At 51.6% G+C, this 25,872-nt stretch overlaps 7 protein-coding genes and 1 non-coding gene across 8 annotated transcripts; 4 read left to right on the forward strand and 4 right to left on the reverse strand.

Annotated features, from left to right (window-relative positions):
- Positions 1 to 751: 751 nt before the first annotated feature.
- On the forward strand, positions 752 to 1,247 carry N0V96_009481 (uncharacterized protein; the record flags this gene model as incomplete). The annotated part of the gene is made up of 2 exons (XM_065758653.1): positions 752 to 756; positions 791 to 1,247. The coding sequence occupies 2 exons, from the start codon at positions 752 to 754 to the stop codon at positions 1,245 to 1,247; spliced, it is 462 nt and encodes a 153-aa protein (XP_065612718.1).
- A 4,268-nt stretch (positions 1,248 to 5,515) lies between these two features.
- On the reverse strand, positions 5,516 to 6,312 carry N0V96_009482 (uncharacterized protein; the record flags this gene model as incomplete). The annotated part of the gene is made up of 2 exons (XM_053198320.2): positions 5,516 to 6,078; positions 6,171 to 6,312. The coding sequence occupies 2 exons, from the start codon at positions 6,310 to 6,312 to the stop codon at positions 5,516 to 5,518; spliced, it is 705 nt and encodes a 234-aa protein (XP_053044213.2).
- A 2,455-nt stretch (positions 6,313 to 8,767) lies between these two features.
- Positions 8,768 to 11,334, forward strand: N0V96_009483 (uncharacterized protein; the record flags this gene model as incomplete). The annotated part of the gene is made up of 9 exons (XM_053198319.1): positions 8,768 to 8,805; positions 8,888 to 9,245; positions 9,405 to 9,565; positions 9,626 to 9,760; positions 9,825 to 9,946; positions 10,064 to 10,456; positions 10,519 to 10,713; positions 10,773 to 10,865; positions 10,928 to 11,334. The coding sequence occupies 9 exons, from the start codon at positions 8,768 to 8,770 to the stop codon at positions 11,332 to 11,334; spliced, it is 1,902 nt and encodes a 633-aa protein (XP_053044212.1).
- A 299-nt stretch (positions 11,335 to 11,633) lies between these two features.
- Positions 11,634 to 13,603, reverse strand: N0V96_009484 (uncharacterized protein; the record flags this gene model as incomplete). The annotated part of the gene is made up of 7 exons (XM_053198318.1): positions 11,634 to 11,651; positions 11,707 to 12,278; positions 12,354 to 12,546; positions 12,597 to 12,695; positions 12,767 to 13,128; positions 13,203 to 13,403; positions 13,489 to 13,603. The coding sequence occupies 7 exons, from the start codon at positions 13,601 to 13,603 to the stop codon at positions 11,634 to 11,636; spliced, it is 1,560 nt and encodes a 519-aa protein (XP_053044211.1).
- A 1,385-nt stretch (positions 13,604 to 14,988) lies between these two features.
- On the reverse strand, positions 14,989 to 16,766 carry N0V96_009485 (uncharacterized protein; the record flags this gene model as incomplete). Its single annotated transcript, XM_065758654.1, has 2 exons — positions 14,989 to 16,646; positions 16,697 to 16,766. The coding sequence occupies 2 exons, from the start codon at positions 16,764 to 16,766 to the stop codon at positions 14,989 to 14,991; spliced, it is 1,728 nt and encodes a 575-aa protein (XP_065612719.1).
- A 1,805-nt stretch (positions 16,767 to 18,571) lies between these two features.
- N0V96_009486 (uncharacterized protein) lies at positions 18,572 to 20,005 on the forward strand (the record flags this gene model as incomplete). Its single annotated transcript, XM_053198316.2, has 2 exons — positions 18,572 to 18,580; positions 18,674 to 20,005. 2 exons carry the CDS (start codon positions 18,572 to 18,574, stop codon positions 20,003 to 20,005), a joined length of 1,341 nt encoding a protein of 446 aa, XP_053044209.2.
- Positions 20,006 to 20,421: 416 nt separating this feature from the next.
- On the reverse strand, positions 20,422 to 20,533 carry N0V96_009487. Its single transcript has one exon. It is a non-coding gene; the product is annotated as a tRNA-Ala (tRNA).
- Positions 20,534 to 24,661: 4,128 nt separating this feature from the next.
- Positions 24,662 to 25,198, forward strand: N0V96_009488 (uncharacterized protein; the record flags this gene model as incomplete). The annotated part of the gene is made up of 1 exon (XM_053198315.1): positions 24,662 to 25,198. One exon carries the CDS (start codon positions 24,662 to 24,664, stop codon positions 25,196 to 25,198), a length of 537 nt encoding a protein of 178 aa, XP_053044208.1.
- Between the last annotated feature and the right edge of the window lie 674 nt (positions 25,199 to 25,872).

A 25,872-nucleotide genomic window follows, 5' to 3' on the forward strand; every position in this document is an offset into this window, starting at 1 on the left:
TGCGAGGTTTTGATGTAGGAATATGGTTCAATCATTTCTAGGCAAGGCAGTCAGACATTACTTTCAATGCCTTGTGTTTCGTTCGTGTCTCTTTCGTCTTGCACTGCCTTTCTCGTAGGCTTGTGCGTGCCTAGTTGAGATCTGCGCTCCTCTTCCTGATTCGCACTTATTAGCCCAGAATGAGACGACCTGCGTGATCAACCTATCTGTTGCGCTATATTTAGCCAACGGCAGGCAAAGATAGGCCTGCAACTTTTTATTTGAACCAACTTACCATGTCAAGGTAACGTTGGCGGCTACGGTGCATGTTGGACAAGCAGGCTGGCTCGCTGCATAAGCTTCATTGGCTGCTGGTTGCCTATCTGCACCTCGCCTGTTGGCCTGCGCCTTTCTTGCAAGCATCTCGTCTTTCTCCCCTCTCATTTAAATTCCTCTTCATCTATCTCTTCCTTTTTATTACACACAGTCACCTCAATCTATCCCATGACTTGAGTGTCTGACTTGCTAAGCCACATCATCTTCTTTCACATCCCCGACACCGCTGTGTCTCATTCTCAGCCCGGGGAGCGCCCCTGGTAGAATCTTAAAAGACGACGATGCTGACAGAATGGCTGGAGAGACTGAGAAGAAAAGAAAGGAAGAAATACCCAGCTGCCGCGGTGAACTCAGCAACTTGGTCCTCCATAGCTTCCTCGAGTGTTTCCCCGGTTAAACCCAGCAAGGCATTGTCCCACGCAAACACATACGGGAAATGTCGTCAGTCAGCGGACGACTCAAACAGAGTCAGCAGCATTGGCGGCCTTGCACCGTCGACTTTATCGGTGACCTCTTCCAGAGACCAGAGCCCAGAATTGACGAATCTATGGGAGAAGGCAAACGAGACTCTGCGGAACGACCCCGATACTGAAAAGAGGGAGCTGGCCCAACAGTATGCCGAGATTCTAGCCTTGGAACTTGCTGAGCCTGAGGCTGGGCCTATGGACACTGATCCGGCTCATCTCAAACAAGAGAGAGTGGCAGATCGTTTGAACGCTAGAGTAGAAATGCTTAGCCGCGAGCAACTGTCCATCTCTGTCGGAAGTCGTGAGCTTGATATTGAACCCTTGCTTCGAAACGTATCGAAAAACGTCGTTGCAGCGAGGGACCTCATCAGCAGTGCTGCTGGCGCCGACCCCCACGCCGCCCTAGCATGTGCCGGTGGACTCGTCATTCTCACCGTCAGTAATGGGGATGAAATATTGGCATGAAATACAAACTGACTTATCGGCAGTTTCTTATCCGCCCATTGGAGCAGAGAGAACACATACTTAGAGGGCTTGAACTGACCTCTTCGCTCATCTGTCGGTACTTTGCTATGGAGCAGGTCTACCGTTCAAGGGCTCGCCTCGAGAGTCTGTCAGCTGAATCGGCCAAAAAGCTTGTATTGGATTTGGAACAAAGTCTGATCAAGCTTTACACAAACATCATCGAGTTTCAGGCCTGAGCACTATGTTATCTTCATCGAACCCGATCGACTCGGTTCATCAAAGATATGTTCAGAGGCGACACGTGGAAGACCCTCATTGGAGAGATCGAGAGACTCGATGCTCACTGCCGTGCTTTCGCAAACCTCGTCACCGACGAAAAGATTCTCACATTCCTTAAATCTCATTCTGAGAAAGTCGAACGAGTGATCATCAACGTCAATACGCCCCAACCCGTCTCATTCGATCTTCTTCGAAGAAGGACAGCGCTTCTCCGCACCCTGTACGCCTGCCCTTACCGCGATCGCAAAGACATCAATCCAGAAAGAGCACCAGGGACCTGCGAGTGGTTCACTGAGCATGACTACTTCCGTGAATGGATGTCTGCAGGAGACGCGAAGATCTTGCGTGTTTCGGCAGATCCTGGCTGCGGCAAGTCAGTACTCTCGAAATATTTGGTAGACGAAATTCTTCCAAGCACCTCATTTCGAACGACATGCTACTTCTTTTTCAAAGATGATTTCGAGGATCAGAACCTTGCTTCCATTGCGATGCGTTGCATTCTACGGCAGATCTTCGAGCAAAACCCTGACTTGATGGACGAGAAAACTTTGGCAAGGTTCGAGGCAGCCGGCGACAATTTATGCAACTCGTTTCCAGGTCTTTTGGAGATACTACTCGAGGTTTCTATGAGAGTCGATACTGAGCCAATTTGCCTTTTCGATGCTCTTGATGAATGCAACGCCGAAGACTGTAGGCGAATTACTGCCGCACTGAGCAAGTTCTACATGAACCCCGCTGAGGGCAGCCGCCTTAAATTCATCATCACGTCTAGGCCGTACGCCCACATTCAGCGAAGCTTACAAAAGCTCGAGACCTCGATACCGACTATCCATTTGAGGGGCGACGATGAGTTGCAATCGAAAAGAATCTCTGGTGAGATTGGCGTCGTCATTCGCCACCGAGTAAGGAGCATCGCAGAAGCTCGACTACTGGAACCTCATGAAATTGAGTTGCTGGAGCAAAGCTTGTCGAACTCACAACATCGAACCTACCTATGGGTTAAGCTCGCACTCGATTATATCGAAGACCGTCTCGAGTCTCCCACGGATGAAAGTATTCAAAGCGTCTTGAGCAGCGTGCCAGAGAAGCTAGATGGACTGTACGAAAAGATTTTGGACCGAAGTGCGAACAAGGAACGAGCCCGAAAGGTTCTACAAATCATCATTGCGGCGTTTACATCATTGTCTCTCGATCAGATATCCACGGCACTTTGTATCGAAAGAGCACAGCAGAGGCTTACAACTCATCAAAGAGCCGACTCACAGGTTCCTGTCATACTTGAGAGAAATCTGCGGGCTCTTTGTGACCGTCGTTGATGGGAAAGTCTATCTCCTTCACGAAACTTCCAGAGAGTTTTTGATGCGGAGTTCAGATTATATGATGCTTGATGCGCAAGATGAAAGACACAACTTAACTTGGATACACTCAATCACACTACGAGAGTCCCACTTAGTGGTAGCAAAAGTGTGTGTCTGGTATCTCATGAAGAAAGACTTTGAAAAATTTGCTGGAAAGCACAATGACAAAGGATCTGATTGGGAAATGGCAGCTTATACTTCGAGGTCCTGGGCTCGTCACCTCAACAGCATCAATGCACAGGACATCGAATCTATTGCAAATGAAACGATATATCTCTGCAAAATAGCTCTTAAGAAGGAAGGGCCGCTTGAGGCTTCCAACCTAATGCGAAAATACAGACCTCCGAGATGGCATTTCGATATTGGGTTTGACAGCCTGGCCTCTTCTTGCCTACACCTGCTTGGCAACGTGTGTGGAAGCCCCTTGATTGTCGCCATAATACTTGACTTTGACTGGGTGGTCTCCAGGCTGTTAGTGGAAGATCCTCAGGCCGGACGACAGGTTGACAGAAAAGGCATCACAGCTCTATGGTGGGCAGCATGGACGGGCAACGCTCAAATTGCGCGCCTTCTCCTTGAACTGTATGATGACACAGACTACGGAGACATTGCCCTCAATGGAATCCGAAGCACTCCTTTGACAGTAGCAATAGCTCACAAGCACAATGCTGTGGCACATGCACTGCTGAAGGATCCGAGAACAAGTATCACCACTCGTTGTCGTGTGCGCCGGAATTGGACCCCCATACACTACGCGATCGCTGCAGACAACTCTGAGCTTTTCCAGCTTCTTGTAGCTGAGGAATGCACTTTTGCCAGCTGGAATGCCGCCGACTTTGCTGATTTACTGACGCATTCTATCAAATGGGGTAGTGCGCAGACTGTCAATCATTTACTCTCTGACAGTCGGTTTGACTTCAATTCTTCGGATCCAAAGACTTGGCGAACCCAGTTTTGTCAACTTGCGAATCCAATGGAAAGGAATGAACTTCGACCGAGCTTTGCAGAGGAAGAACGTCTCAACATGATGCGACTTCTTGTGGAAACTCATCAAGTTGACTTCGCCAAATCCGATCGCGGCGATAGATCTCCCGTCAGCTAGGCGGCGAACAGACCCGCCAATGCGGCCATTTTGACATATCTGTTGGATGAGCTCAAACTTGAGCCAGATACCCTGGATAGGCAAGGTCGGAGCCCATTGTCCTACAGCGCAGAAGTTTACTGCTGCCAAAACATCGACGCCCTGCTACGGACGGGTAAAGTCAATATCAACTCAGTTGACAACGAGGGTCGGACTCCCCTCATGATGGCGACACAACTCCAATGTCGGGCGAAGATCACGAAACGTGCTCCCTCAGAAAGAAAGCTGAAAATTTCTCGCATCAGCGCGGCAGCTGCCACATTGAGATTATTGGATCACGGTCCCGATGTCAATCTTCAAGACGTGGAAGGGAATACGGCTCTGATAAACGCAGCTCAAGACCGCGTAGTGGAGGGTGTTAAAGCGCTGATAAGACATGGAGCAGATGTCAATATCCAAGACACGAATGGTCGCACAGCGTTAGCTCACGCGGCAGAACAGTTGTGTTTTGAGTCCGTGGAGGCGTTACTCAGGGCGGGTGCAGACGCGAATTTGTGTGACGACAAAGGCAGATCACCTCTCTGGTTGGCGACCGAGTCGACGAATCGCTTGCTCCCTAGATACGATATTTATGGTAAAATGGAGAATATGCGAGGTGTTGTTGGTCTTCTGGAATCTAGCAAACGATAAGATCGTGGATTGGAATCCTATGGAAGGGTTTGGAACTTGGTTAGGAACCATGATTGTGAAGAAGGATTTATCATCTTTGTGTAAATTTATCTTATCAATGTCGTTTAGCAGAATTGGATGCTTTATCCACATCTTCCTCGTCAGACGCAGACAGCAGTGCCTCATCTTCCAGAGCCCAGTCATCTAGTGGTATATCCTCCGCCTGTAACCTCGTATACTTCCTGTTTCTATACTTCTTCACAGCCACGACAACCCCAATGACAGCTCCTGATAGCACTGCAATGATCAGCCCCATGGATACCCACCTCCTCCATCCTCTCAGACAACACGGGTACAGGGACATGTAAATGCCGACTCCCCACTCCATCCATCCCATCTTGCGCCTCTGGTCTGGCTTTAGGCCTTTTCTGACGAGATGCTTGTGTCGAGGGCCAGTTGGGCCAGACTCGATCCTCTTCAATCCAAACTTGGGAACGATTTCCTGGCGGGGATCGGAAGCTGGGTATGCTATGTCCCCCCATCGGCCGGAGTAGTAGAAGAAGGACGTCAAGTTTGAGGATGGTGGCGGAGTTGGGGATGACCTGGCTGGTGGATCTAATCTAGTGACGGTGAAGGACTCTTTATCGAAATGATAGAAGTATGCTGAGAGAATAGGGTCCCATCTTTTTCCTTCGTCGCAGTAGTCGACCAAGACGGAGTTGTGTATTTGGTTGCTAATTAATTGAGTCAGTCTAGGCCCTGGACCCAAATAAGAAGACAATGAACTCACCCACGGGTTGGATAGTTGGCATGAGATCCACGTGCGCTGTAAACAATTGGCTTGACGAAGTTAGTAAATTCTCGTGCCACTAGCTGAGAGACTAAGTAGAGTCACAAACCCTTCCATCGGTCTTTGTGAGGGCTGAATCATCCCAACTGAAAGAGGCGCCATCAACGTGCTGACTGTAGTAGATTCCAGTCGGCTTCCTATCTCGGAAGCGAATCATGTTATGCTCCCAATCCCCGACGTGATCACCAAAGTGCATCCCTGACTGCGCCTTCTCGCCCTTGACCATACGATTGAATGGTTCCAGAACTTGGCTGATATTCATGCCCTCGTTGAATGAGTAGAAGTAGAAGTAAAACGCATCCAGGTCCCGCTCTCCCTTCTCGACGAGAACTACAACGCATGGTGTGGCGTTGTTGATTCTGCCATCAGCGTCGGGGGTCTCACCGTGAATCCATTCTGGGTAGCTTAACGGATCGTCGTTTGACGTGAGAGCTACTTCGTCTCCAAACTTGTTTAGTGTTTTCAGGTTATCAAGGTCGAGAGTTGAGATATCCGGGATAGGTTTGCCGTCTAGTGCCGGAGAGGTATGTTGGATGTGCGTCAAGAGGTCGCTAGGCATGTAAGGATCCTCAGAGTGAAGCCAGATGAGAGGTGCTACATGCCATATCAGACCTCTAGTAAATTGGAAGGCCGTAAATGTAATCCCCAGCTATGAGATGCCAGCATCGGATACGTGACTGACTTACCATGCTGGATGACGTAATCGGGACACCGGAGATCCGCGCCGATCGCCGGCCCGGCGATAGTGGAGCATATCAAGAAACCGATGAGGAGACAAATTCGCTGCGGTGAGAATGCCTGCTTGAAAGCAGGCGCTGAAGCAGCCATCTCAAACACAACTTCTTGAATATTGATAGATAGTTTTGGAGGAGATGTGCAGTTGTTTATCGCAAAACTCAAAAGTGTCAGACATCCTGTGCTTAATCAGCAAAAGCGTGCATGCACGCTATCGAAGGCAGCAGCAGCACTGGGCGGGAACCTCGGGATCCGGGAGCTGCCCGGAAGGTTCGGAGTGGAGCCAAGCGCTGCAGGCCCCTCCTTCGCTATGTCCGTCTTGATATCCGTCCAACCGTTTATTCTCCACTATGGATGCTCTTACTACGCATCACGGATTCCCGCGGCATTTGGTTCCGGGGATGAGCAATTTGGCGGGGGGTTACTGGGGTGATGTCACGTAATGGCATTATTTTTCTCTTCTTTTTCGAGTGCCAATCAAGGTCGTTGTGCGGACGGTGGCTGGCGAGTATTGCTGTGGAACAGAGGACATGACTTGTTTGGATCTCAAGTTTTGATACATCAAGATCGCTTGGCGCCTGGGGCAATTCCGATGTGCCCGTTGTTATTGGTTTGGGAGACTTTTGGCTTCCTGAGACTCTTGCGATGCTATGTATGAGTATTGGAATCCACGCCTTCATCGGCTCAAGACTCCATAAAGCAGGTTCATCGCCCTTGTTTGAACCCTCATATTGCGTGGAGATACTCATTGACTCATGTAGTCGGCGACGTCGTTTTCGTTAATCTCAATCTACTTGTCAATGTGCATGCATATGAAAGCCAAACGGGATGCTATCCAGACCATCCTTCAGATAGAGCAGACTTTTCGGTATCGCTAGTTTCGCGGTACAGAACTCACAGGCAGCTCTCAAAGTACACACAATTGTTTCTTGGATCGATGAGAGCGTAGCAGCTGTGCTTGTCGTATTGATACGATAATTAGATTCAAGTTCATTTAGCTTCCCGGCCGCGAACTTTGAAAGCTTGTAAAGACGACATTAGAGCTAGACTGATCTTTACCGAGACCGAAGGTCTAAACAAGCGGTATTAGAGTGTTACTACGGAATGTTTCATCCGATCACACAGAATAAGATGAAGACCTTCAAATCGGCGAGTTATGTATGTCGATCAGTTGTTTCTAGAATCTAGCTGCCGTCCAAGTAATGGTTCCCGGTTAGTCTACATCGATAAGCTTTGGATCATCCAGTATCACCTATTTTCAAACTTGCCTATTTTCCTTCAAGAGGGTAGTTTCCCCCTAATGTGACATTGAGCCTAAGTTGGCTATTTATTCAAAGCTCATTTTGTTACAGGCTGCAAAGGACTTCACATTGCTGTGGGCCATGAGCTACCTTATCGGCATGTGGGGTGACACAGGCTGCGAGATCCTGCCGTGCAAGCCTCATTACAAAAAACCAAAAGGATGGCGTCTTCTGGTGCTGTTCAGGCGGAGATCGCCGTCCATCACCCAACCCTACCGAATTCAGCCTTGGCAACCTTGGAGAGTGTTTGCCTGGCTTGTCTCACCCATCCAAGGCTGTCTGACAGTAATAGCAAACAAGGGACTTTGGTGCGTGCGGTCAGATCCCGGGGCGTCCCCAGATTCGACCCCGGTCCTAGACTCCTACAAGGCGTCTTTGCGGAGGGTGCGCCACATACGTTTACTCAAAGTCCCAACGTGGTAGCAATCGTCATCACACTCCCACCATCCCTCGTAGAACCAAAGGTTCGACACATTATTGGCTGAAGAGAGCTTCCCAAATAACTCTTGCTCAATTGACGCTCGGGTACTTTGTCGCAGACCAAGCTTCCCTAAGCTTTTCCCGCTACAGGAGGAAGAGACATCCTCCCCTCATGTGCCACGCGACCAACGAGATCAAGGTGAACTACCTCCTCAATGGCCAGACAGACAGGCCATTGCAGCTGTCTACAGCATAAGCTGCATGAAATAGCCTGTCACGCCTGTTGTGACCCCGCATAGAATCGAAGGGAGCTCTAACAGCGTTAGGCCGATTCGGGGCGCTCCCATCTCACTTCCCTAAGATTAGAGGCGTCGCCTGTCTACCTGATGGCCTGGCTAGCCAGGCTTTGTTTCAATGACTTTGCTTCACTGGTCTACCTCGGTGGCCCGAATGCAATGTGAGAGGTTGCGATGATGTACAACTCATACGACCATGCCCGTTCATCACCCTCACTCCCAAAAGTATGCCCTCCAGCCGTCTCCTTGTTCCCGCCAACCCAACCAACACCCCGGCTACATGCTCACCCGACGCCCGCTACTTTGAAGTACATGGTGTTGATGAGACAGGGTGATTCAGATGACAGGGACGGCCCCTCAGACGTTGGACGGGTAATTCTGGATATTTAATCTGAACCCCCCCTCCCTTTGGACGGCTTGAAGCTATCGAGCGGCACGGTGCAACTGCGTCACCCACGGCAGCTACTTTCTCGCGCGCACAGCTTCACTGCAGCCTTGTACAAGAAATCTTCATCGTGAACCACGTCCATCATGGCGGAACCAGAGAAGAGAATCGAGACGGAATCACCGTACGTAACCCCCAGCCCAAACTCATCGCACCCAGCATTCCCGCGTGAACCTCCACCGGGACGCAACTTACACAAGCTCCAGGATCCACAAAGACGGCGTCGAGCACCACGACGAACGCAAAAAGTCCATTGCGGAACTCACCCAAAACCTCGAGGGCGAGATCAAGAACCCCCTCAAAGGCATCCCCAAAGTAGAACTCCTCAACCAGGTAACAGCATATCACAAGAAACACGACCTGCCCGAAGACATCCTCCCGCTGCTGAAAAAGGGCGCTCTCGTCGCGCAGAACCCGGCACTCTTCGAGTCCATCGAGGAGCTCGACGAAGCGGAGAGGGACGCGCTGCGCCAGGAGGTGACGCACCGGTGGAAGCACCCCTGGGCTCTGTATTACACCATCATTCTCAATTCTATCGCGGCGGCTATTCAAGGCTGGGATCAGGTAAGCCAAACATGGTTTGAATCCTTCGCGCCCCCCCCCCTCTCCATGCCATGTCCTTCGTCTTCCCCTCTTATTATTATCCACCTTTTCCCTTGCGGGTTCCCCGCAAATTCCGCATGATCTCCCGGGAGCTTAGTTTTCCTAACGGCGCTGCACCAGACCGGGTCCAATGGCGCCAATTTGTCGTTTCCCACTGCGCTCGGCATCCCTGACACGGCGGGTTCGTCCTGCGGGCCGGTCGCCAACGAGGGCGACTGCGCGAAGAATAGCTGGATTATCGGCCTTGTGAACTCCATGCCTTACATTACCATCTGCCTATTGTGAGTATTGAACCGTGCAGGATAGGACAAGTGAGAGATGTGCTGATTGATGGCGGACAGCGCTGGCTGGATCTCGGATCCTCTCAATGATCTCCTCGGTCGACGCGGTGTCATCTTCATCGCTGCCATCTTTTCGTTGCTCGCGCCCTTTGGCATGGCTGTGTCGCAGACATGGGGACAGCTCGCAGCTTGCAGGTAAGAAAAAGCCCCCAAATTAACGCCCACCAGCGACGTCGTGATGCTCACTGATTATGCACAGAATGCTGCTTGGCATCGGCATGGGCTTGAAAGAAGTTACGGTCCCCGTCTTCTCCGCCGAGAACTCCCCCACTCTTATCCGTGGCGGCTTGGTAATGTCTTGGCAGGTCTGGACTGCGTTCGGTGAGCCTCAAAATCACAGCCCCGTCCCAAGAAAACACCAAGAAATCTTGACTCTTGCCGATCTCTTGGTGTTTTGCTTGGCATGCTACCATTCAAAAAATGCTAATTCTTCGCAAGGCATCTTCCTTGGCACATGCGCCAACCTCATTGTCGGTAAGACGGGCGACATTGCTTGGCGCCTCCAATTCGGCTCCGCCTTCATCCCGGCCGTCCCGCTTGTCATTGGGACGTACTTTTGCCCCGAGTCTCCTCGATGGTACCTGAAGAAGGGAAGGCATCTCAAGGCGTGGAGATCGCTGAAGCGTTTGCGCAATACGGAGCTTCAGGCGGCGAGGGATCTGTACTACATCCACTCGCTTCTGGAGTACGAGGAGACTATGATCAAGGAGTCTGGGCTCAAGGTCACGAGTAACATGTTTACACGCTTCGTCGAGCTGTTTACGATTGCTCGGATTAGGCGGGCGACGTGGGCTTCTGGTATTGTCATGATTGCGCAGCAGATGTGTGGAAGTAAGTACTCTTCAAACATGGCTATAAGTGAAAGGGTTCAGAGGACTAACATACTGTTCTAGTCAACATCATCTCGTTCTACAGCGCGACCATCTTCAAGCAGAGTGGTATCAGCGACTACACCGCACTCTGGGCCAGTTTCGGCTTCGGTTTGATCAACTTCACCTTCGCCTGGCCTGCCGTATGGACGATTGATACGTTTGGTCGGAGAACTCTCTTGCTGTTCACATTCCCGAACATGTTTTGGACTCTGCTCAGTACGTCAAGTCTTCATGTTAACAAGACGTTGCATATGAGTGCTAACGTGGTCGTGCAGCTGCTGGACTCTGCTACCTCATCAACGACAGCACCGCCCGAATCGCCGCAGTAGCGACGTTCGTCTACCTCTTCGCGGCATTCTATTCCCCAGGTAAGTAACTTCAATCCTCACCATTACTGAATCTTACAAAGTCAACTAACACCTCAAAACAGGCGAGGGTCCTGTCCCCTTCATGTACTCCGCCGAAGTCTTCCCCCTCTCCCACCGCGAAATCGGCATGTCCTGGGCCGTGGCAACCAACAACTTCTGGGCATCCGTGCTCTCCCTGACCTTGCCGCGCATGCTGATCGCCATGACGTCCACCGGTGTGTTTTGCTTTTACGCGGGCCTGAACCTCGTCGCCCTCGCGCTCATCTTTCTGTTCGTTCCGGAGACGAAGCAGAAGTCGCTCGAGGAGCTTGATTACGTCTTTGGTGTGCCGGAGCGGAAGCACGCTTCGTACCAAGTCAAGACTGTGTTGCCATGGTGGATCAAGAGGTGGGTTTTCCAGAAGAAGGGGGCTAAGTGTCCTGATTTGTATCATGATGAGAATTCGGAAGGAGTACCTCGTGGGGAGTAAAATATTGTGAAGCGAGGGGTCCGGTGCTGTCATGATCAGCTGGATGCTGGGTATGCTGATGTCTACGATTATGGGTTTGTGAGTGTGGCAGATGTGGATGTGTCTGCTAGAAATCACCAGAGGGGCGATTGCGTAAGGAAGTAATATTGGTGAACGTTTATCATGTCTTCGTTGGTTTTCTGTGGTGGGATTCGTACTATACCCTTCGTTATCGCTACTCTACTTTCTTTCCTCAATATGATCTCATTCTCATCTCTATGACCTGAATGAAATTGGACTGTATCCCACCCAAAGGTATTCTAGAGTGTGTACCGGAACTGTTGGTTTGACGTTAGCAAAGAGACTACAACGAACCAGACCGGGTCTACTCACGTAAGGGTTTTCGAAATCGGTGTAATCCTGCTCCCCAAGCTCCTTGCCCCTCTTCGCCCTCTCCTCCACAGTCAACCCATCAACAGCCATAGCAGCATCTCTCTGCTTATTTCTCCTCACCAACACAAACCGCCACGTCAAAATCAACGCAAACTGAATCCCAAAGCAGATGGCGCACCCAATCGTTCCAGGGGTGTACTTTGGCGCATCTTGCGCCTTGAAAATTTGACTTCCGACCATGTTGCCCACGCAGTACCCGACGAAGGTGAAGCTGGAAGTCATGGTGCGCTTGGTGCGGCCGGCAATGTTGCTCGGGATCAGGGTCCAGGCGAGGAAGAGGCCGAGGACGAAGGGCACGGTGATGAAGTAGCAGCCCCACTTTGTCCACTTGATTGCCGGATCGTTGGGGAGGAGGGACATGCCGAGGAAGCCTGCGAAGGGGGGCAGGACGGAGGTGGCCATGATCCAGAGGCGAAGGTTGGCTTTTTTGCTGGTGAGGAGGCCGACGCCGATGAAGATTATGACGGACATTACGGAGCGGGGAATGTCGATGAGGATAGTTTGGAGGTTGTCTGGAGAAGGACTTCTGTTAGTATGGAACTTGGTATGGAGCAAGTGAATGAGGGAGGTTTGATGAGAGGTCATACTGAAGCCAAAGGAAGTCATGATGATGCTTCCAAAGGTGGTGAGACCGCCATTGGGAACGGAGCTCAGGAAAGCGTTTACGCCGGCGAACCAGAAGATGGGGTCACGGCAGCATTCGCCGACCTGCTTCCACTTCCACCCCTTTATGGCGGTGCGGTCGTGGCCGGTGTTATTGGAGATGATTCGCGCGCTGGCCTAGGATGAATCAGTATCGGATCTGACAAGAGATACAACAGTTTTCTTACCATATCCTTCTCAGCCTGCGTCAGCCACCTCACCTCAGATGGCGTGCCGAGGAGGAAGAGGCAGAGGCATCCGATGGCAGTTGTCAAGCTACCCAAGAACTGGAAACCCATGTTAGCAATACGATCCGTTACCAACATTAAGAGATGCATTAGGCCTCGAAATAACTCACAAACGAAATATACCGCCACGGCTGAGCCCCCTCCTTATGCTGCGTCGAAGCACCAATAGCATACATGATGAGCGAGGCAATGACTCCAAACCCGGCATTCGCGCTCTGAAAGACAAGGGACCTTGAAGCGTGCTCCCGCGTCTTGTACCATGTGCCGACCAACAACATGAAGCCAGGCGAGATGCAGCACTCGAACGCGCCCTGCAGCGCGCGAAGGACAATGAGGTGGGTGAAGTTCTGGGCGAAGCCGATGCAGAGGACGATGATGCCCCAGCAGATCATGTAGACAGAGAGGGTGCGGCCCATTTTGTAGCGCTGGAGGACGATGTTGCTTGGGAATTCGAAGCACATGTATGTGATGTCTGTATTGTGAAGGGGGTTCTGTTAGGATGATCTTGGCATGCGGAGATTAGTTGTGATGTGTGATGGAACGTACAGAAAATTGTTGTGAGCCAGCTGTACTCTTGGCCCTTGAGTCCTGTGTCTTGACGGAGACCAAAGATGGCTTGGGTGCCGAGCGCCGTCTTGTCGGTTTGTTGGATGCCGTAGCATATCCACATGAGGGGGAGGAGGTACTTGTCCACCTTTCTCTTGAGCTTGTGGTATTCCTCCTTCGTATACTGGCCTTCCACGGCGACTGTAGTTGATGTCGTTAGCATAAACAGCTCTTTCAGTCCTGCTATGTAGCCCCGTCGTGGGCGACAGGAAGACGTAAATCTCACCAAGGTCGGTCTCGCCATTTCGCTCGCTGGTGGTGTCGGATTGGTCCTGGTCCGAGACGATGGCGATCTTCTTTTCATCCACGGCGGGAGCCTCAATGTCTTGTGGAGAGGCCATGTTCGCGATGGTTCACCGGGGCGGGAACCTCGAGGTTGGAGGGGCAGGAAGGAAAGGTTAGAGTTCACGACGGGATCTCAACGAGGCGATCAAGGGTTATTTCACATCGGCTTGCCTGCTACAACCTAGGAACTGGCCATAGCTTGTCGACCTACCTGGAGGAACGGATGTTATATGAGCATCAATGCGACGGTACTATTGCGTGTGTGCAGCAGATACGGATATCGGCTGTCAATATCGACTGCCGAAGTGCAACGTAACCCCCCTCCCCGAGTCTCTCCAGTCGAAGAGTCGAGATAAGGATTCCCGCGGAGAGGGTAGAGCGAGGTAGGGAGAGGAGAGATCTAGAGGGTCGATCGCTTCCATTGAGCGCAAAATAGCCGACCGCGTGGCTAATCCTGGTGTGAACTACCGCAGTACGGCAACCAACACGGAAAGTGACAAGGCGATTTGATGCATGATGGCCCTGTGATTCTGCATCGGATGGTGGGCAGCGCGGGTCTCGGGAAGCAGTGTGTATTTGCCCAATTGCATCTTTAACGTCTAGTTGTAATAGACTGGACGGTTGACTAACGACAGATAAGACACCAATGAAGGGAGAGATATCTCTAACAACGAAGAGGTTGGAGGCGAAAAGATTACCGTTGCGTTGGGTAATGATACTCGATGCTGAAGGGGAGAGAGCGAGATACAGCAGGGATGTGGATATGATGTTCCATCGAGCACGCCGCGAAGCCGCATCGCATCTTTGCCGACGAGCTGACGACCCGGAAAGGATGTTGATAGGAGGCGGGGGTGGTGGTCAAGAACTTGAGATGCGGGATGATAAGGCGGGAGAGGAGCAGGGCGGGGCCAAGCCCGATGTTGGTGTTCCCCCTTGCCGGCGAATTGTCCGAAAGGCCGGATCTTGAACTTTGGTCGTTATAATGCGCCCCTGGCCTCGCTGGAAAGAGGGTTAACCAAGAGGCCAAGAGATCCAAACGGCTTGGTCAACTTACGGATCTTTTTCGAGGGCCAAGATGCTTACATGTATTCAGACGGAGTTTTTGATATGCCTTCCCTGCTATTCCCTGAATCCCTGAATCTCTCCCAACGGGGGGCGGGGGAAGCCGGGGTTGTCTTATCTTACCTATCTTACCCCAACTGCGAGCAAGGGGAGGGGGAAACGAGCCAGATGATAACAGATTATGATCAGATTCCGTGCTCTGTTGGCAGCGGGAGGCCGAGATGTCAATAGGTGAATGGGATAGTCAGAGTCCTGTTTGTCTGAATTATCCTATCCATGTTTAGATCTCAGTCGCATGTTGATAGTGGCCAGGATAGGTAAAATTCAAGATATTGCGATTCTATTGATGCTTTGCTATGCATTCGTCCCTCTTTATACTCTACACAGCCTTGGAGGCGCGCGACTTGTTGTCGCGGTGTCGCCTCTCCTTGGCCGCCGATTTCCTGCGCTTCATCCATGATTGGTTGAGGTCTCTCCGGTTCTCCCAGAACCACTTTTGGAAATCGCCTCCGGGCCCGCTGCTGCCCTCAGGGTCGGCGTTTCGCTCCGCGTTCAACGTCGCCTCTATCTCCTCGCGGGTCTCCTCGTCATCCTCCTCTTCCTCTTCGCCCTCATTGCCGATAGCCCAGAATGGCTTCGTGTGGTTCGGGTGTGCTGTGTCGGGTGTGGGTGCAGCACTTCTAACGTTGCGCCACTCGACATCTTGTGCGGTGAACGGGGTCATGGGCATTTGGCTGGATGCTGCGACATCCTCGTCTTCTTCAATATCGTCACCGCCGCCGCCGAAAAAGCTGAAAGGTTCGGCTTCTTTGGCAGGCTCGGTGTCCTCATTGCCGTCCTGCTTTGGGCGCTTGTAGAGAGCCTCCAAGGGGTGAACTTGGGCTGGAGTCGATGGCGGTATCTTGATAGTAAGACTGGCGTTGGAAGCGGCGGATCTGGGCCGCGATGAATCGGCGGCTTTGATTGCGGACAGTGGACTGTCGAAGTTGGCAGGGACCGAAGTCTTTGTAGTTTCGACTACTACCTCCTCGTCCGAGTCGGAACTATCGTCATCGGACGATGATGATGATTCGCTGCTAGTGTCATCATCCGCAGCCTTTGGCGTTTGCTTTGCAGGTGTCACCGGTGCCACCTTGACACTTTGCGTAGGCTTAATCGTTTCCGTGACCTTGGCCGGCTCTGGCTCCTCATCTGAGCTCTCGTCTGAAGAAGTATCCTCGTCAGATGAGGTGCCGCTACTGCTCGTAGTATCGTCGTCCACAGGCGGCGGCGTGGGAGCCTTGGCCTTCTTCGGAGGCTTGGGAGCCTTGGATTCAGGAACAGGTGCCGTGGCCGTTCTCCTAGTCTTGGATGATTCGATCAGGTTCCCTTGCGTATCAACCCATCCTTTTCCTTCAACGAATTCGGTTGTGAGGTTCTCAGTGGGCGCTGGTTTAGCGGCCTTGAGGAAGGTAGGGAACTTTGTCGTCTTTTCGAACTCGTGGATAACAACCTCCTTGGCCTTCTTCCTGCGCTTCTTGCGGTCTCCCTCGTCCTCGGGGTCGACAGCCGCCGGGAGCTGCTTGGACGGCAGCTTTGTCTTGAGTAGGCACTCCTCCCTATCCGTGTATTTCGAGCGCTCCTCGCGCTTCTTTGTCTTGTCCTTCTTCTCCTTCTTCTCTCCCTTTTCCTTTTTGCTCTTCTTCTCCCTTATCTTGGCCTCCTCGGGAACGGTCCAACCCCGCTTGACCTTTCGATCGCGAAGCTCGACGCCCTCAAGGACATTCTCGTCGCGCTTCTGTCTCTTCCTCTCCTCCTTCTCCTTGGACGACTTCTTCCGCTTCTTGCCAGTCTCTTCGCTCTCAGCCACGGGCATGAAGTCCTCGGCGGGGCGGGCCTTATCGATGCGCATCTTGGAGCCCTTCAGAACGGCGCCGTTCAGCCTCTTCTTGATCTTCTCAGCGTCCGCCTCGGGTACGTCGACGAAGCCGTAACGCTTATCGGGGAAGGTTTCGATGGTGTGGAAGGAGATGTTTCGGGCGTTTGGCAGGATTGCAGCTGGGATAACGACTTTCAAGAGGTCCTGGTCGAAAGGAGAGATGTGCAACCTCGTGTAGGCGCTGCTGGTGTCGGAAGGCCCAGCAGGATCAGAGCAGTCGGAGCAACACTCGGGGGCATCATTAGATATTACCGCACCGCAGGGAGAGAGAGCCGTAAAGGAGCAAACTTTGGACGCTGATTGAGCGTCGTTGCCCGTCAAAAAAAAAAAAAGAATGAATGCCAGCGGGAGCTTAACGGACAAAAAAAAAAAAAAAGTAAGCTCCTCTGCTAGTATAGAGGATTTTGCCGATCCCCCTCGAAAACCCTTTGCTTTGTGTTGCGCAGGGATTTCAATTGGTCCAGAATATTTTCCACTCGGGGCCGTGCTCAGCAGCCGACACTGTGCGTTGACACCGTGACCCCACTTCGACCTGCTTATGTCATCTCACCTCCGTTCGTCTCATCTGTGATACTCTCATCAACAACTCACTGAGTAGGTATATACATGCCTTCAAGTACATTCTGATCACCGGAATAGCAGGTGTCTTCTAAGGTCCGTTGGTCAGGACAGACTGGCTGGGAAGTGGAGTGGTCAATGGTCTATCATTGTCGTCTCAGCTTACTCGACTGGCTACGAGTTCTAGTCCGCAAACGATCCTAGCATGAGCACCAAGAGATGGTACCACACCGGGGATCAACTCTTTTTTGAATATCATCAGTTTTAGTCGAATTTCATAAATTCTTCTTACCGCAATCACTCATTTTGAAAAGCATCTGTCTTACCGGCATCCATTTCGTTTGAGAATGAGCTGCCAAGGTGCCCTCCCTGCGCTGGCCTCTACGCGGCGACCGCCAACGGTGATAGTCGCGTAGCTCCTTCCAGCCTGACGTCAAACCATGCTCTATGAACGGGGAAGCAGCGATGCTCTGCTCTTTCACATTTTGTTGAGCACTGTGATTTGAGTATCCCATGCCAATCTCGCCTCCTTTCGCGTCTACCTTCAACCTACCTTCCTCTCTCTACAGCTTCATCCACGACAACAATCCTAGCAAACAACATCTGACTGCAAGTCGATGACAACCAGGGGCGTTGTTTTCTAGCCCTCTCGAGACAGTCACTTTTCTATTCCTCTTCATGACCCTTCCTTCGTACCGTTCTATTCTTTTCGTATAACTTTGCTCCATTTCCTTGCTAGCTAGCCTTCGACCGAACCCAACATGAATGAACCTTCAGAATTCGACGAGGAAGAGTTCCGCACCGCACCATCGACTCGAGAACACAGCCTTTCTGTGATTCGCCCCCCAATTATAAATCAGCTACCAGGTGTCTTCGTTCCCTCATGCTACAATGGCACCGTCATCTATCCGACCACCACACAGAGGGACCCCAATCTAGGCCGACGTCCATCTATCGTGCCCCCGGGTCCGCCCACTACCCTAGACTGTAGTTTGCTCAGCAATGGAGACGCCGAAACCATGACATGGACTCCTCAAGCCAGTCCGGTTATCCGGCGGCCATCAAGATGCATGAGCATGGACCAGACTAGAGCTCAAGCCCATAACCGCTGTCTGCCACCCGCCGCTGCAGAGGCAGTCACCAAGGGGAATCTGTCAGGTATCTTAGGTCAAATCATGATTTGCTAAGACACATTATCATCTTATTGCTAATCAACGTTACTGTAGGAAACAAGTGTCTTGCCGACGAGTCCCAGAGCTCATCAAGATGGAGAACGAACCACAGATCCGGCCCGGCCTTGACCTCCAACATTCAACATGGCACCACGGTGACACACATACGAGGCCGACGCAATATCTCGGGCAGCCAGAGCTCCATCAATGTTCGTCATAGCCGACACCCATCGCGATCCGAGCATCTCTCCGACACCCAAAGAGGGTCTGGGTACAGCATTTGGGGAAAGCCCAATACCTTGATGCAGCAAATCATGGAAAAGGTACGGGTGCGTCTTGCTGGTCAACGGAGAACGCCGGATATTTCCCCAAATAATCCCGATGGAGAAACACCATGCAACGAAGCCTCATGCCAGTACGTACTCACCGATGATCAAGTACAAGACGTTGTGGAGATCGTCTTCAAAGAAATGTGCAAGCACAATACAACCATGGAGGATGCTATCAAAGCCCAACAAGCAACTAATACTACGGTCCAAACAAAATTGACCAGGAAGCCGAGTTTCCTCAAGACTGCTATTGAGCTGCAACCTGCTCGTGCAGTTGATGCAGCCACCACCATCAACGAGCCCGAGACCTCGTTCTTTAACCGAAGCGCCACTGATGGTCAAGTCCGGTCAAGAAGTGTAGCCCGACCGGCACCCATAACCACGATTGTCTCACGGGACAGTATCACTGATATACGGTGGCTCGCTGATACGCTGGCAGAACATTCTGAGCAAAAGCGAGAGCCAGTTTCGGATGCCTCCGAAGTGCCGACGTCTGCCGTGTCCCAGACCAACTCTTCCATGTTCAATGTGTCTAGCGTCATTGAGGGTCTCAGTCGGGCTTCTGATTCTGATGCTGTATCGGATGCACCTGATTTCCATGGCTTCTCGCTCGGGTCTGAGCTTGTAGGCGAACCGAATCCTCAAAAAGAGAACGTCAAGGAATCCAGCGTCGATGACGAAGCTTCCTCGATCACTTCATTCCCTAGCCTTCCACAGCGACACTGCACGGATGAATGGCTCAGCACCCCGGCTAGCCTTGTCACTCTTCAACATGAGGACAAAGACAAGGTCAACATGTACCATTTGGGAATTGACGCGAGACTTGGTAGTATCGCACCCATCAACAAGGACTTACCTCATAGAGATTCCGACCATGGTACAGCTCTCGAGGTAGATCCTACCCTAGATGATCCTGCGAGTGTTAGACCGAAGCCCTCTCACCGAGGTTCCGACGCTCTGGTCGACTCGCGCGCACGCGGCGAAACCAAGGCACCAGGCCAATTACCCGTGAATAGCAGGCGACGCTCTGCCCATTTCGCAGAGCCTTTGGTACAGGACACTCGCAAACCAGAACCAGGATTCATGCAGCAGATCACGCGAAAGATCAGTTCTGTGTTTCAGACTTCACCAAGTAGTAGCCGTACAACCCGCGCGCCAGCGCCATCCGAAGTTGACGATGAGGTTACGGGAAAGGCTGGCGGGGAACTTGGTGCAAGCCGGCCAGCTGTGGGAACTAATGCTCCTGGTGTGGACTGCCTCTCAGATCCTGAGCCTGACGCTGTTTATCAGGCTATGGTGCTTTCGAGGCCTACCAAAGACAAGAAGCAACGCCGTAGCACCTGTTCTGAAGATTATATTCCCCACACGTGCATGGATGATCTGAGCACGTCAGGAATGCCCTCACCCATCAGCCAGTAAGCCACAGAGGCAATTCATTGAACGAGGATGCCAAAAAAACGAATCAGTACCCTAGAGTCCATAGATCTTAGTTCATCAATACGGCCATTGACCCCCTAATTTTACTGTGACTTCTGAGGAACTTGAAGCTGTGACTGAGTGTAAAGGTGACTAGGTAGTCTTATGCATGCCAGCTAGAGCTTCAACTCAGACTCGCCCCACAACTGACAAAACTTTGAAGAAACTCAAGATGCCAAAATGGCACCCCGGAATCAGGCGATATCGAGTAAGCAACATGTGTCTCAATTCTTGTTTTGAATGCACACGGTCATGGCAGTCCGAATTTTGCCCGGCTTAGACTCACATGGGCACAAAATTGACTCAACTTCAATCCAGCATCAAAAACGATGTCTCACGATCGAATCTGGCAAAACAATTGGACACTGTGGGAATTGAACCCACGACCTTTCACAGATTGCGCAACTGAAGCTCACGATGAAGCCCAGATGTAGATGCGAAGCGAAAATCATACCCCTAGACCAAGCGCCCGGTGATTGATGCAAGTTTGGGCCGGGTGAGGGAATATGGATGGATTGGGATAGTCAGAACGGGACTCTGTGGAACTGTTAGTGGAGAGGACATGCAAGTGTGCGGGAAGACTTGTATGCCGGTTACTGTCGGCAAAGGCGCTGATAAGAAGGCGGCCGGTTGTGGGGAGAGAAGTTTACGATGATTGTGAGTAGTAGTAAACAAAGGCACTTTACGAACGATTGAGAAACAAGGCAGTCGGATGTTGTGAAGGGAGAGTGGATTGAGGGTTCGGGAAACTTTTAGAGAGTTCTGTCTGTGGGGAGTCGGGACAAAGTTCTGGGGTGAAAGAGGGCGTTAAAAGTTTATTGGTCGACGTACCAAGAGGAAAAGCCTGTGTGCCTGTGTAGAATTGAACGCGCGGGAAGACTATTTCGAAAACTCAAAGTCTTGAAGTCCCTTACAAACCAAATTGGAGCACTAACGTGGACAAGATTCAACTAGTGAGCTCACATGCTGATGCGTGTTGTCGGGGCTTAAGTCACTTGGCAATCCCCTCATTTAGGTTGGCTGTATTTCCTAGGCTCGCAACATAGGCTTCGACTAATCGCGACTGCCGCGGTGGTGTTCATCGTCAAGCCTTCGTATCAATCGCGCTCCCTTGAGAATGTCGCTCTAAATTAAAGTAATTCGCCCAGTCCAAGGCTTCTCCCCAGAAGGGACTGAAGTTGTGCAGGGCTGACCCGCTGGATGAGTGAGAGTGACAATCAAGGAGTAGTAAAGCTAGCGGTTGGTCCAGTGAGCCCGATCTGATGTTGGTGACGAAAGGCGTGTAAATAACAATCCCTAATCTGTAGGTTGCGTTGTCCATGATATCTAGCTCTGACAAAAGTTGAGACCTATAGCTTGGCTGCACCAAGGTAGTATGGGACCTCAGAGATGGACATCCAGCCCAAACCACTGCACCTTTTGGAGACTACGCTTGGTACGCCGTTTCCTGTCATGTTGTGTTATGAACTGCTTCTTTCACCTTATCCATGCACGGCCCAGAGTTGGAACTAGTTGACAAAGTTGCCCCTTGTTGCAGAACAACGTATCCATTGAACTTCCGGGTAGAAACTCCCGTCATCCAGTCCACTTCTTTACTTGTAAGCCTTTGTGTCTGAAGACCCAGAACCGGGGTCGAGAATATTTCTGCCCAGTTCCCGGATGGCAGTTCCTAGTCCCGACAGAGCTGATTTGATTGGTTCTTTGGTTCACCCGCTCATCAACCTCCACACGCCAGACAGCGCGACTCGGATGCTGTGTCAGGTAGTGTGGAAAGTGTCTCCTGGGACAAGTTCCGTGCTCTTCTATGGCGGCAGAACACCTATCAGAGACCGTGTTTCGGGTCCAGATGTCGCGGCTCAGGTGTTGTGCGAATGCGATGATTCAACCCCCATAGCTGCTTTCATGAGTTGACTCGCCTATCTTGTCTGAGGATGGATGCAATCAGTTCGATTTCGGTTCCCTCTGACCCGCCGTCGTGGTTCGGATTTTCTCAAGAGAAGGAGGACTAAAGATTGAGGGGAAGTGACCTTCTAGGAAAAAGGAAGGCACCCAAGAACATGGGGCAAGGCCAAATTTGGTTTTCGGAACGTCCGAGAGCCGTTTGGCGCCGACCTGTCAGAACGGGTACAACATCGGAAAGGTCAAGCGCGGAAAGCTCCAGTCCAGGGTTTTTGGTTCAGTTGACACGACTCGCTGGGCAGATAACGTCAAAAATCTCGCGTCACCGGAAGGGGGGAAGGTTAGAAGTCTGGGCGGCGGCGTTGAACTGTCTGGTGTGTTACAGTTTGGGCGATGGGCAGCTTGGATACAATTTCCTCATTTGGCCACGGCTCTCGCGTCAAAACAGAGAAGATGAGACTGGGTGCAATCACTCTCATGATGTGAGCCCACTACTGCTCATCGGGCCGATTTGCAGCTTTTCCAAGGAATATGAAGTTCTTCGTAAGAATGACCCGACGGCTCTCCCGGCGGGAGAGGATTAGTGACAGCCTGCCGATGGGAAATTGCTGGTGACAAGTAGGTTTATTGGGCGATAAATCCCAAAGCCAACATGGTTTCTAGTCAATTGATTGCTATTCACTTATTGGCACACCTTGACTTAGAGCAGACGATGATGTCCTAGACACATCGGCGCTGTAGATAAACGGGTATTCTTCTGGGCTTCGGCAGATGCTCCCTCGAACAAGTCGAAACTAGACCCTTTCGATATGTCACTGCTTGGCCAGCGGTCAGAGCACTTGGCCAAGGGGTCGATTTCCCATAGGTACAGCAAGGGCACAACAAAATTAACCACGATTATATCAAGGGAAGTATGGAAAGTCAACTGCAGAGTACCATATCCAAGCATATCAGCTGTTCTGGACTTTTCATATGCAGACCTTGCAAGCCATCCGGATCCGAGCCGTTCGTGTAGCCCTACAAGTCATCTAAATTGTGTGGGGAAGGCCGCCTAATATGGCCAAGATTGTGGAAGACGAATATCCGAAGGGGAAACACCATCGATATTTCCGCATTGCGTGCATAGCTGCGACGGCTGGGGAGAAGCCAGACTTCACAAAGCCTGCATGAGGGGCGCTGTCTCTGCAGGCTTCCTCACACATTCTAGCATGAGAGTACCCGTCTAGGCGAGCGTAAGGCCCTACCGGCTGCAAGGCCTCCTGATCTACAAACCGTTCGCCGACATTAAGCTTTTTCGATACCCGTGCCGGTTGATCTCCTATGCCGCATATGGCTCTTCGTAGGGTGTAGAACAAATGCCGGCCTCCCTTGCTTAATGGGACGGGAAGGCTGCCCGATCCAAGCGTATATACAGAGCCTACCCTAATGAGGTAATACATGGGATGTCCGGAGCAGAGCCGTTGAAAGCCCACTTCTGAGGCCAGCAGACCGTTTGAACATATATCAGGTGAGTCGGCCCAGTCACCCAGTCAAGACCACCTGTTTCTGGTCTGCCAGCTTGTCAAGGTAATTAAGCGAGTGCGAATGGGCAGGGCTGAGAGTTCCAAACCGGCAACCGGCAGCTTGGCAGGACACTACACCCATTTCCCATTTCTTGACAGGCGCAGCCGACAATCACGAGCGTCATCATCGTGGAGGCTTGCCGAGGGACCATCCGGTCAGGTTTTTTCTGGCAGTTTGGCAGCTTGCTGGCGTTTAGTTGACATGACTACTCAGTGACTGGCTAATTGTGCGCTTTGGTGAATTGCGATTGGCGCATCACTAACACAACTCTGTTGGGTGTTTCGACTGAACAACGGCCGGTCCGCGCAACAAAGCGTTTCAGCTTCAATAGTAAAACCATACTGGCTCCAAAGTCCAACGGCTTGCCTGGGCTGATCATCGTTGTGCCTGTGCTTCCCCTTGGAGGAGCAGACAGTACCCATGGGGGTAAAAGCGAGGAAAGTTCCGAGAGGCTTGAGTTCATTGGCTCCCCCCGCAGTTCACTAAGCACCCCGTTCATGAGCTTATCGCGATAGTTCCCTGGAAGCCAGATGTAGGGCCAACGGCGGCTCAACGAGCCCACTCAACCTCCCCTCCCCCCCTGATGCCAGGGTTGATCCTTCGAGATCGACATGTCATCCCACGCATCAGTAGCAATCCACAACTCGGATGAGTTATAACGCTTCCCTCCCTCCTAGACAGTGGCGGTTGGTGGGCGCCCGGAGCCGGTTTGTGGCTACCGCTACATGGACGCAAGCGTGTCAAGCCGTCCCAAGCAAGTACCATTTTAGGACCCCCATGCGGTCAGGGTGAACCACCAAGAACCTCCTTTGCGTCTCATAACCCAAAGAGGAAGGCTGAAGGAGAAAAGTAGTTGTAGACCACACACATTCAACACAGGAAAGCTTCACCGCCCCCCAGTGTGTCCCGAAATGGAAAGTGATGGGAGAAAACAAGCGCTGAATAGGCCTTGGGTAGTCTACCCCAGATATTGATAAAATCGAACTAAGAGCCGCACACCATTTCCGATTTTGGTTTGGAAGTCGTTGTCGTTCTCTCCACTATTCAAGCTCATCTCTACCTACCAACGATCTCCGAATCCTGTATTCCATCAAACGTCCTCTCTCGTACTATCTTAATATCTTCACTTCTTCGAAAATGCTCGGCTTCCAGGTTCTTCTCGTCGCCCTCCAGGCGTGGGCGATCACCGCTGCTCCTCTCCTCGTCGCTCGCCAAAAGGATACCATCACTACCGCTCTCGGCATGGTCCAGACCTCTCTCCAGAAGCTCGACACCGCCGTCAAGGGAATCTCCGCCAACGACGCCAACTCTGTGGCTCCTGTTCTCACCGCGGCTCAAGGTTCTCAAGATGCTCTCACAAAGGCCACATCCATGATCGACGGTGCCGACAGCGTTGGTCTCTTTGGCGCACTTGGCCTCCAGCAGACTGCCGGCGACCTCGTCACGCAGGTCCAGACTACCCTCGGCGACCTCTCGCAGAAGAAACCCGTGTTCGATCAGCTTGGTGTCAGTTCCGTCGTTAAGGATGCTCTTATGCAACAAAAGACTGGCAGTGGTGCGCTCGGTGACACCCTACTCGGCAAGGTCCCTGCCATCGCCCGCCCGATTGCGCAACAGAGCACTGGTCAACTTGCGGAGGCTTTGGATAGCGCTATTGCGACGTTCTCAGCATAGAGGAGCAGGATCAGTATGACGGCCGTGCTGGGTATCGCGGCGAGAAATACGGGTTCTGGTGGATTGGGGGAGACGTGGACGGTGAAAGAAATTGTCACTATGATACGTGCAAGGAAATCGGGGGTAGGGGGGATGATTTGAACGTGGTGATAGGGCGGCGGGGGAGAAAGAAATCAGCTCGAGAAAGAGGAGGATCGTGTAATCGAATCGAACACTTTCGTATTCGTCCTTGAGTACTTCGTGAACGACAGCCCCACCGTAGCGATTTTCCCGTGATAATGCGAGATTGGAAGCAGTAGCATCTCAATTATTCTTATCTAATTCAAATTCTGAGTCTCTATCTTCTGGGATGATTACGTGGAAAGTGCTGAACAGGTTTAAAACATACTCAACCCAAACTCCATACTCGTTAGGCCACGGCTGTGTCTATCAGTAAACTGTGTGTCGTAACCCTACATGTAGCTAGCTTCACCTTTGGCGTCTAGTAAGGCCCCATAGCCGTGGTTGTCTACAATTTCTCTCTCAGGCGCGTGAGAGATGTTAAAAGGTGGTTCTTTCAATCTTGCTCACTCTCATAGCATCTACTAAAACCTCTAGTCGCCCGTGGAAGTATCCTCATCAACGCTCCTCGCCTGTCAAATGATACTAGCCAACATCGGCCACAAGGGCCACTT

The sequence above is a fragment of the Colletotrichum fioriniae genome (genome assembly GCF_027942845.1).
Source record: "Colletotrichum fioriniae strain IMI 355084 chromosome Unknown scaffold_12, whole genome shotgun sequence".
In the NCBI taxonomy this organism is placed as follows: Eukaryota; Fungi; Ascomycota; class Sordariomycetes; order Glomerellales; family Glomerellaceae; genus Colletotrichum; species Colletotrichum fioriniae.